The sequence below is a fragment of the Narcine bancroftii genome, chromosome 1 (assembly GCF_036971445.1).
Source record: "Narcine bancroftii isolate sNarBan1 chromosome 1, sNarBan1.hap1, whole genome shotgun sequence".
Taxonomy (NCBI): domain Eukaryota; kingdom Metazoa; phylum Chordata; class Chondrichthyes; order Torpediniformes; family Narcinidae; genus Narcine; species Narcine bancroftii.
Window position 1 is genome coordinate 442,939,014 of NC_091469.1, and position 11,952 is coordinate 442,950,965.

General features: G+C 38.9%; 1 protein-coding gene across 8 annotated transcripts in view; it reads left to right on the plus strand.

The window, feature by feature from the left end:
- pard3aa (par-3 family cell polarity regulator alpha, a) overlaps positions 1-11,534 on the plus strand; it is a 912,377-nt gene extending 900,843 nt beyond the window's left edge. For all 8 annotated transcript variants that reach the window (XM_069914429.1, XM_069914431.1, XM_069914432.1 and 5 more), the window contains 2 exons: positions 4,087-4,214; positions 9,574-11,534. In XM_069914429.1, the coding sequence (XP_069770530.1) occupies positions 4,087-4,214; positions 9,574-9,958 (513 nt within the window). In that variant the 3' untranslated portion in view covers positions 9,959-11,534. The remainder of the gene's footprint in view (positions 1-4,086; positions 4,215-9,573) is intronic.
- Positions 11,535-11,952: the final 418 nt, after the last annotated feature.

Consider the following 11,952-nt stretch of genomic DNA (forward strand, 5'->3'; position numbering starts at 1 on the left):
ATATATACAATAAAATTCCAAAACTGAACTATATGTTGTTATACAAAGAAGGAAGAATCAACAAATTATCACAATGGTCAAATTCTGCACTGTTAATAAATGCAAAAGTACAAACTGTGCCGATTCTTAAAAGAAAAGTAGGAAACGGGGAAAAAAAGAAAAGAGAAAGACTCCTCCTCCCCCAAAGGAAAAGGCAAAAAAGAAGAGGTAATTCTCCCATATGATGTGACAAAATCATCTGTTTTCCAAAAGCATTAATTACATATAGATGAAACATTATGTGATTCATCCAGAGCTTAAGGGATAATTGTCTCAGCATGGAGATGGCTAGGGATATTGGAGATAGTGGTAGTGGAGACCGAAGGGAGAATCATCAATCAATGATGTCTTCCATCTTGGGCGGCACGGTTAGCACAGGAGTTAATGCCAGTGACCAGGGTTCGAATCTGGCACTGTCTGTAAGAAGTTTGTATGTTCTCCCTGTGTCTGCATGAGGTTCCTCTGTGTGCTCTGCTTTTCTCCTACCCTTCAAAAGCTTCCTGGGGTTTTCTGTTAATTGCATATAATTGGGGCAGCATGGGCCAAAAGAGCCTGTTAGCATGCTACATATCTAAATGCAATAAATTTAAATACATGCAAACACTATCAGCTGCAGGATCTCATCCAAAGCTTCCGCCATCCTGATTTGGACATCTATTGCTGGCTTTTTCTCATTGCTGGATTTAAATCCTGGAGATCCCAACCGAAGGGCACAAATGGATTAACTTCACAGAAAGATTCAAGGAGATGACTCACCACAATCTTCAAAAAAGGGAACTTTGATGTATTAAATGCTGGATTTTCTGACAATGCAAAGATCCAAAAAGAAATTGGGAATACCTCAGTCCTAACTTTTCTTTAGCTATCAACTTCTCAATAGCTGCAGTCTGAAATTAAACCAATTACTTTGAAACTTTGGGTTCAATTTTGATCCAAAGTTAATTTATAACTTGCTTACCATCATTAAGATTGCACCTTTTCCACTACGTAGCAAACATGACTTTGTCCTGTCTCACTTTTCCCTCCTTCTCTGTTTTCTCTTTCTATCCTTTATATCTCCTCTATTTCCAGCTTTTGCTCTTCCAAGTTAATCATTTCTGCATTGGTATCCTTTTCAAACCTTTAAACCAAAACTTTCATCACTACCTCTCTTAAGATACTCTGTAAATGATTTCTCTATGACCAGCATATTTTGGGTTCATTTCTCCTAATGTACTTTAGTATGACTTTGAATTTGTGCATAATCCAATGTTCATAATTAGTTCAGTCCACTTAAATGTTCTAAGCTTGAATTATAAGTTATAGCACAGAAATTCATTTAGTTTAGAGACACTTTCTCTACAATAGATTGCATATATCGATTTTTTTAAAAACCCTGTTATCCAGAATTGAATTAACTGGCAAAAAAAAAAATCAAGGAAAATAAATAGGTAAAAAACATGCATGTTTAAAATTGGCACACTTCGCTGTTAGTTCACCAATCATGCAATGTGCAATCTCAAGCAGCCGCAAAATACACTCATTGGGCATCTACTAATTCTCATTGGTGCTGGAGAGCAGGAATTTTTTTTACTGTAAATGGAAAAACTTGTTCCTTCTGTCACTCATGAAACTGATGATTCAACAGGACAAATGGTAGGACTGGAGCAAAGATTTATTAGAATGCAACTGTACTGGGTTCTTGGGTATAAAGAAGGTTTCAATATTTGCTTTTTTTATTTGAATGGAAAAGTTTAATGATAGATTTAATATAACTCTGGATTTTTGACAGGTTTTGATATGTTTCAAAAATGAAATATTATTTCCTCTGGTTAGTTCAATACTAAACAAAAAGAACAAAATCAGGATTAACATTACAACCAGAAGTATGTCATATGATAAAAGGATGTTAGAAGAGTTTTCTTTTCACACAGGTTATTAGACTTTGAAATGCTTCAGCACAAGTGGCTTTTGATGCAGGGCTGTGGCATAATTTAAAAAATCGAATCGGATAAGTACTTGAAAAGGAAGAAAATGTTTAAAAATGTGGGAATGTGAGGAAATGAGGTTAGACTAGAGAGCTCAATTAATGAGTTAACAATAGCACACAGTAAGCTGTGCTATCATTTTTCATTCAAATTTAGAACACTGTAAGTGGACTGAAGTAATTACATAATAAAAATACTTGAAGGTTTGCATAAAAGTGGATAATTGTCATATCCTGATCAAAACAAATAACCGTTTGTACCATATCTTTTTCTGACCCAGAGTTTAAAGATTTGAATGTTTTTCAAATTTTCTCATGTTTACTTTTCAAGGTCTATGTTCATTTACATGCAAGTGAATTCATCTCTACATTTAGAGCTGTGAATTATTATTATTGAGATGCATCTCTGTCCTACTCTCTCTATTTCTTGGTTTTGCTCTTCGTTTGTGAAGCGACAAATTGACACAACCTCTGTCAAGATAGCTCATCTCCTTGACACATTTGTTTCTGGAGCCTTGACAACCTCACAGATGTGTGCCCATCATGTGAAGATTATTTCCGTTTTATAATGCTATGTAGTTTCTAAATGTACTTTCAAGATCTTTGAAGCTGGAAATAATTTTCATAATTATACTTCACTTGTAAAATGCAATGTTTGCACAGATGTTTTTGCTCTTTTAAGAAATAGGTCACGTGGGAAAGGAAAAAAAAATTGTGGATGTTATTGAAGTAAAGTGTAAAGGATTGTGTTTCCAAAGTATGTGGTCAGTGTTCATACAATATCTTCTCATGAGAACAGCCATCTTGCATTCTGCAGAACGTTCTCAACAATACTTAAAGTAAAAACGCAGAAATGCTGGCTGAATTCAGTAGGTCCTGCAGCATCCATAGGAGGTAAAATTATATAACTGATGTTTCAGGCCTGAATCTGAACACAGCCATTCCCCGACATGCGTTCAAGTTCTGACCAACCGGTCGGATCTTGAAATGGATGCAAGTTGGACGTAGATTAGGATGACATGTCGTTCCCATGCTAACAGTCCCCACACTGATCCCACTGCCCGGCACTCTCCCGACAGCCCTCTGTGTCTGTACAGCCTTCTTTTGTCCTGACAACTGAGAGAGATGCTGTGATGTACACAATGGGATATCATCTGACGATCACTATTGTACGCCCACAGCTGTTAGCACTGGTGGATGTATGACCAAGCACAATTTTTTTACATTTACATCTATTTTTTTCATTTATACATTTTTTTTTCTTTGGTCATATGTACGGATGATCGTAAGTTGGGGAGAGGCTGTGCTTAAAGTTGTTTTTCCTTTCCCAATCTTTGCCGTTCTCTTTTGAATTATTTTCACAGCCTCCAATGGGAATATTTGTGATTACATTTTTTTTATTTTTACTGGCAGTTTTTTTTCTTTATTGCCATGCAGCTTAGGAATGGTTTGGGGGTTTAGATGCGTTAATTATATATTTTTTTCTCTTTTCCTTTTTTAAATACAGCAGTGAATATATTGTTGTATAAGATCTTTTTCTCTGACATATTGGGCTTGTCTGCTCTAAAAGAGTTGTATTCGTTTTGTGCATCATTCCTTTATGTATGTATTATAAGATTCAGTAAAAGTATTGAAAAAGTTGTGATTCATTTTGTGATTCCTGTTGGTTTATCATCAAAGCACCAACATCTTAGAACCAGCCATCCAATCAACAAGCCCATAATAACAGTAATACCTAATGAAAGGAGATAATTACAGAACATTAAGGCCAGGATTTGGTTTATCACCTTTTATTTCCAGAAGAGGTCTTACAACAAATTCAACAGCTCAACCTGAAATAACGTTAAGGGATTGAGATTCTATTTCTGTTATTTGAAATTTGGTTGGATCAGAAATTAGAAAAGCAGAACTGGTCATTAATAGCAAATGGCAATAAAAAAGAAGCACGGTTTGTACTCTCCAAACCTCACCTGTCAAGGTGAGTGTCACCTTTATATAGGATCAGCTAGCGAGTCACTCTAACAATTGGGAGCGACCATACTGTAAAATCTTCCAATGTTTTTTTTACAATTCTTCCTTAGCCCAGTTCCGGCCCTTACACTCAGAGTGGTCGACATTCGGTGTCTGTGGAAGTCCAGCTCCAGCGCCAGAGACAGGAGGAACGGGAGAGCTTCCAGCAGGCTCAACGACAGTACAGCTCATTGCCAAGGTAATATCACCAAAGCTGTAAGCCAGAGGTGATCATTTAATTTTACACCTGAAGTCATGAGAATTAATCAGCAGACAAGCCTATATACAAGACATACAAATTAACAGTTGTTGTTAACGAGTATAATTTGCAGAACAAAAGCGATTTTCCTCAACAAATTGAACAGTCTGTAAATCTATAGTGGTTGGAAGAATTAAAATCTTGATAATCATAAAGAGTAAATTAAAGTTAACCAGGTGAAGGCTCTATCTTTGGTTTAATTTTGTCAAAAATACAACTCAATTTCATCAAATTGTTTTCTTTGTTTAAAAATTGGCATAATTATATCACTGCAGTTCTTGAATGGCAAAATTGAGAAAAACAGATTAATGCAACCAAATATGGAGACAGCTGTTTTGAATATATGTAAATTAACCCAACAATGCTTAGAGCGATTAGAAAGTGGTGGGGGGAAATACAGCTATTCAGTGGCTTGCAGACGTATGTTTCTCGTCAGGCTGCTTTGTTGGCAGTAGTCGATGTCATGTTGATAGTACATCCATTTCAGTTTAAACAACTCCCATTTGTTTCAATGGGTCTGCTATTGGGGAGATAATTCATTCTATAAATAAATATTTCAAATAATAATAAACAAAATGAAAGTTGATTTATGTGGAGGGTTATTAATAGAAGGAAATAGTACAGTGGGAGTCCACTTATTGTGAACTCAGATATTTTGACATTTTAATGATCAGAAAAGCCCTGTAATAATTTTTTTTTTTACCCACATTTATTTCTTAGAAAAACTTGCATTTGTTTTGAGGCATTTATTTCATTGTTTGGATGCATCTACCTTCTGCTATGTAACCATCCTGAAGCCATCCAAAGTTGATATATTGCAATTACTTCGTTGGGAATTTATACTGAGGGAGAAAGCCATGAGAATGGCTGGGACTGTACAGCTTCTGAACGGTGGAAATTCTGCCGATCATTTCTTCCTGACTCCACCGAAAACAGAAGTGGAAGTGCATTTATCCCCATGTACTTTCACACCCTCTAACCCTACACCTGCCTCTGAAAATGCCCAGCAAAGTTTCTCCTTAACGTAGATCATATGACATAGGAGCAGAAGTAGGCCATTCAGCCCATCAAAATGCCCAGCAAAGTTTCTCCTTAACGTAGATCATATGACATAGGAGCAGAAGTAGGCCATTCAGCCCATCAAAATGCCCAGCAAAGTTTCTCCTTAACATAGATCATATGACAGGAGCAGAAGTAGGCCATTCAGCCCATCAAATCTCCCACTCAGCCCCATGCCTCTGCTTTTTCCTCATAACCTTTGATACCCTAACTGTCCAGATACCTATCAATCGCTGCCTTCAATTCATCCAACAACCTGATCTCCACAGCAACCTGTGGTAGCAAATTCCAGAGGTTCACCACTCTCTGGCTAAAGAAATTCCTCTGCATCTCTGTTATAAATGGGTACCTTTTCAATCCTGAAATAGGGGCCCTCTTGTGCCTGACACCCCTACCATGGGAAACAACTTTGCCACATCTGCTTTGTACAATCCTCTCAACATTTGAAATGCTTCTTCTGAACAAGGAATATAGGCAAAGAGCTGTCAAGCATTCTCATATACTAATCCCTTCATTCCAGGAATCATTCTTGTGAATCTCTGAAAACTCTGCAATGCTAGCCCAAAACTATACCCCTGACTCCAAGTGAGGCCTCTCAGTGCCTTATAAAGCCTCAACATCACATTGCTGCTCTTACAAACTATTCCTCTAGATATGAATGCCAACATTACATTTGCCTTCTTCATCACTGACTCAACCTGGAGGTTAACCTTTAGGGTATCATGCAAGAGGACTCCCAAATTCCTTTGCACCTCCAAACTTTACATTTTTTTTCCCATTCAAATAATAGTCTTCCCTTTTTCCATTCTACTAAAATACATGGTCATACACTTTCCAACCTTGTATTTCAGTTGCCACTTCTTTACCCATTCTCCATCAATCCAAGTCTCTCTGCATCCCCTCCAATTCCTCATCACTAACTGCCCCTCCACCGATCTTTCTATCATCTGCAAACTTTGAGATTCAATTTCTTGTCATTGTAATAAAAGTGTCACATTATACAAAATTGCTTTTGCCTGCTGTAAGGCAAGCAGATTTGCCATCACCAGAAATTGCCTGAAGCACCTCTTACAGTCAGAGGAAGAGAAGCAGAAGAGAGATCCCCCAGAGTCGCCGAGTGTCCGTAGATTCACCTCCAGCGCTTCTGCAGCCTCACAGAGTCCAGTCCAAACTATTGGCAACCCAAGCTCCAGATCCGAACCTCCGACATGGTCAGGAACCCCTCAGTGCCTTCAGCACCCCCTCGCTTCTCGGTTCCGATACCTGGTACCCCTGCAGCCAGATTTGAGCCAGTCTCCAGCAGTCCGCAGCCCAACATGAGTCTCCTGACAGCAGGCTTCGGCAGCCCCCAGCCTCCGTGGGTTCCTTACTGCAAGACACCAGCAGCCCAATGCGTGCATGGGTCTTTCAGCCGCAGAAGCCCCTCACTGGTCCTCCGCCATGATCACTGTCCCATGGGTTGTCGCCTCTGCTTCTCCTTCTCACATAGAGGATGGTCTCCCCATTTTCCAGTGCCCTATGCCAGTCCTCTGCTCCCCTGGAGTCTGCAACCCCTCGTGTCTGCTGCCGATCATAGGTGCTGCCATCTTGGCCACAGACCCCGTGGTCGCTGTAACCACAAAGCCATTTATTCCTCAAACCAAATCATTTTCATACAATGTAAAAAGGAGTACTCCAACACTGACTACCATGGAACACCACTGGTTACCAGAAGGTTCCTTTATCCCCATTCTCTGTTTCCTGCCGATCAGCCAGTGTTCTACCCATTCCAATATCTTTACAGTAATTCCATGGGCTTTCAATTTGTTAAGCAGCCTCATTTGCACCACCTTGTCAAAGGCCTTTTGAAAATCCAAATGTACAACATTCACTGCATCTCCTTTGACTGGCCTGATTATGGTGTCCTCAAAAATTTCCCACAGGTTTCACAGGCAAGATTTTCTTAAGGAAACCATGCTGACTTTGGCCTAGCATGTCATGCACGTCTGTAACCTCATCCCTGACAACCTCATCCAACAACTTTCCAACCACCGATGTTAGGCTAACAGGTTGATAATTTCCTTTCTGCTGCCTCCCTCCTTTTTTAAATAGCGGAGTGAGTTTGCAATTTTTTCAGTCCTCTGGAACCATGTCAGGATCCATTGATTCTTTGAAGATCATTACTAGTGCCTCCATAGTCTCTATAGTGATTTCTTTCAGAACCTGGGGGTGCAGCCCATTTAGTCCAGGAGACTGACCAAGCACCTTGTCTCTGGCGATTGCAACTATGCTTAGCTCTCTTCCCTGATCGTCTTGAAAGTCAGGTATACTTATAAGATTGATGCAAAATACACATTTAGTTCCTCTACCATTTCCTCATCTCCCATTCCAATTTCTCCAGCGACATTTTCTATTGGTTCTATATCTACTCTTGCCTCTCTTTTATTCTTAATATACTTTAAAAAAGCTTTTAGTTAGTATTCACTTTGATATTATTTGCTAGCTTCCTTTCAAAGTTCACTTATATCTTCCTAATGACATTTTTAGTTGCTTTCTGTAAGCTTTTAAAAGCTTGACATTCCTCTTTCTTCCCTCTAATTTTTGCTTCCTAGTATGCCCTTTCATTTTCTTTCACTTTAATTTTGACTTCTCTTGTCAGCCATGGTTGTGTCATTTTTATATTCAAATATTTCTTCTCTTTTGACATGTACCTGTCCTGTACCTTAGTTATTTCTCAGGGAATCTCCAGCCATTGCTACTCTACCTTCCTCCCTGCACGTGTGCCTTTCTAACCAACCTTGGCCAGTTCCTCTCTCGTACCTCTTTATTCCACTGCTTTACTGACTCTCAAACTGCAAGGCACAATCTATCTCATTTGTGATCAACTGCTTCCTAAGGGTTCCCTTACCTTCAGTTTCCTTATCAAATCCCTTATCAATATCCAAACCAGAATTGCCCTTTCTCCGTTCGGCTCAGCCACAAGCTGTTCCAAGAAGCCATCCTGAAGGCATTTGATAAATTCCTTTTTTTGGGATCATACACAACAAACCTCCTGCATATTGAAATCCCCCATAACTACTGTAACATTGCCCTTGTTGCATGCCTTTTCTATTTCCTACTGTAGTTTGCACATTACATCCTGGCTTCTATTTGGAGGCTTGTCTCAACACTCTCCAGGGTCTTCCTACCCTTACAATTATATAATTCTACCCACAGGGATTCTCTATCTCTTGATCCAATCTCCTCTCTCCAAAGATGTAATTCCATTTATGACCAGCAAAACCACGCCACCACATCTGCCTACCTTCCTGTTCTTCCAATACACTGTGTATCCAAGGATATTTCGATCCCAGCTGTAGTCTTCTTTCAACCATGAAAGCCACAATGTCATACCTGCCAACTTCCAGCTGTGCTACTAGATCATCAGCTTGATTCTTATACTACAGGCATTTAAATACAAACCTTCAGTGCTGTTATTCTTCATCCTTTTCAATTTTGTTTCCGAAGTACCCCACGTTCAATCCCCACAGTGGTATCCATTTGTCTATTTTTTGCCCTTATTCTGATTCCCATCCCCCTGCCAAACTAGTTTAAACCCTCTCCAAAATCTGTCTTCCAGGATATTAGTCCCCCTCGCATTCAGGTGCAACTCAACCTTTTTGTATAGGTTATACCTTCCTCAGAAGAGATCCCCATAAAATTGAATCGGAACCCCTTCTCCCTGAACCACACATTCATCTGCCATAGCTTCCTATTCCTGCCCTCACTGTGCATGGCACAGCCAGCAATCCAGAGATGGCCACCTTTGAGGTCCTGCTTTTTAATTTCCTTCCTCACTCCCTACGTTCTCCCGTCAGGATCTCATCCCTTTTCCTATTTATGCCATTGGTACATATATGGACCACCACATTCGGCTGCCCATACTCGCGCTTGAAAATGCTGTGGACCCGATTTAAGACATACCTGATCTGATCTGAGAACATCGTACATTTGCCAATGGTTATTCTTGATAGTCAATGAACCAATACAGTGTAGTTGTATTAGTTTTGCAAACAAATAGCAAACTGTTCATTCCTTAATTCTTACCTCATAAAGAAATGCCTACAGCATATAATTAAATTATCAATAATATATGCAAAATTATGAAGAATTAACATGGTCTTCGCTGTTGTTTAGTAGTTTTCTATTTCGTAGTTCGCATCTTGCACTCTTTCCCCAACAGGTGAGAAACTATCAATTTTCTATACTTTTACATTTGCAGGCAAAGCAAAAAGAATTCCAGTTCCATGACACAAGAAGCATGGGATAAAGGTTACCCCCCTGGTGAAGGGTTTCAGAGTGCAAAGGACAATCCCAGATATTCCAGTTATCAGGGTTCTCGGAACGGCTACCTAGGACATGGAGTCAATGCACGGGTTTTGATGGAGACACAGGAACTGCTGCGGCAAGAGGAGCAGCGCCAAAAGGATCAATCGATTGCAAACAAGTCCATGGAAGGGCGTAACAATTATGATTCTTACAAACCCGATACAGCCTACAGCCTTCCAAAAGGTCCTTACAGGCAGGATGTTCCTCCATCCCCTTCTCAGGTTGCCAGACTGTCCAGGTTACAAATGCAGGACAAAGGTCGGCCCTTCTATCCCTGACCCAGAGTAAGAACATTAACGTAGAAGGCAATAAGTCACTTTTAAAGTCACTTTCCTCTGGATATCAGAGAAGAACTTCCAACCTCATGCAGGTTTTTTTGCAGCATTTTTTTTTATTCCAGTGCCTTCAATAATTTGATAAAAAGACTCGCTGGCCTTAACCTGCCTCCTTCTGTCTGTCACAGTCATCAGCTGATAACACACAAAGACTTTCTCCCAGTTTGACAATCAGGTGAAAGCTGAAGAAGTCTGTTGTCATGCGGATTTTTCATGTGATTCTTCTCTAGTCATTATGAATGATTTTTTAGTAACATAAGGCTAGATTTATTCTGCTGCCTTCACAGTGCTCTTGTATGAAACTGGATTGTGGGGGACCATTTTTCCCAAATGTCTACAGCTTGGCATAAATTGATGCTTTCAGGAATATCATTGCTTTACTCCCATGGGGACAATTTTAAATGCAAAATTCACTTAATTATTCACAAGAAAATTAGAATATTCTTAGATCAGAAAACTGTTGTCTGTATTTTTGGATGGAATATATCACACTTCAAAAATAATGTAAATTACAATGTACCCTTAGATTGAGTAATACTGACTGAGAAGGCCCTATGGAAATTCTGGAGTTTGATAAATTGTAGGCCATACTATTATACTCTTTGTTGTAATCCATCTAGTTTGTAGATGAGGAAAGGAATCACTGCCAATTTCATGATTCTTTCACAGTTTTGGTTCAGTTTCCAGCCAGTACTACTCAGAGGGGGGTGTTAGTCTAATTTGTAAGTCTTCCCTTGTATGAACTGGCCACAGCAAGGCCTCAGGGCAGCAGGCAGAACATTGCATCTCATATCAGACAATTGGAAAATGTGAGGCAAAATAAAGAAGGGAAAATCAACTGGTTTCCATGCAGATCTGTAACTCTGCAAATCTCATAGGTCAGGTTGGGGACTGTTAATGCATCCCGTTCTCATTATATTTTTGTGTTGTACCAGATGTGAGTGGCTATATGGTAAGTAATGATGTCTGTGCAAGTCAAGAGAAAAAAAGAAAGAAACAATTTTGCTCTCTCTTTATAAAAAAAAAACACACACACAGATAAGTGACTAATGTTTTGTTATTGCTTTTACTGTGATACCCTAATGTAAATTTGGGAATTTGGAAGCTTTCCTTTGAATAATTTCTTAAGTGCTTCTTTGGAATATGGACATTGGAACAATTGAGTGCCTGCAGTTCCAGATGTGAGAGAATGAATTTGGCTCAATTCTCATACACTAACTATATTGGGCACTGTGTGAACCTGGAAGACCAGGCCTATCTCTTGTTAGGATGATTTTTTTTTCAGTTGAGCTGTTTTCAAAGTACGAGAAAGCTCTCTGCAATTACCGATGTCCTGTTTGCTTGTTTGTTGCCTTTATTTCAATTTACTACAATGTTTTAAACAAAATATAAGCACAGTGCAATCAGTTTTTAATGGCTCTTTTACACAGTGTATAAAACAATGTAAGACAGCTTTCTTGTACATATCACTTCAGAATAAAAAGGCTGTTTCATTATGTTTGCAATGCATTCAATGGCACTGCTGGCTTATCTCCCATGTCTGTAAAGAAAGCTTTTCACAAGTGAGCAGGTAATATTGCTGAAAAAATGTTTTTTTATAAAATGGTTAATGTCATGGTAATTGAAAAGTGAAAAAAAATTGCAGATGCCGGGGAATTGAAATAAAAACAGAAAATGCTGGGAATATGCAGCAAGTTTTCAGGATTTGTAAAGTGTTACAATACAAACAGCAGCAACAGAAATTCACCAAGACAGTGTTATTTTTTAAAAAAAATTAATTAATAATTACTAATAATATAACATGTTAATCAAAACTTCACCCCAACGATGGACAAATATACGTGTGTGTGTGTGTGTGTGTGTGTTGTTCAAACCATTTGGCACAATTATGGAAAATTAATTCCCAAAGTTCAGTCTTAAAAATCCTGTGTCAAAAT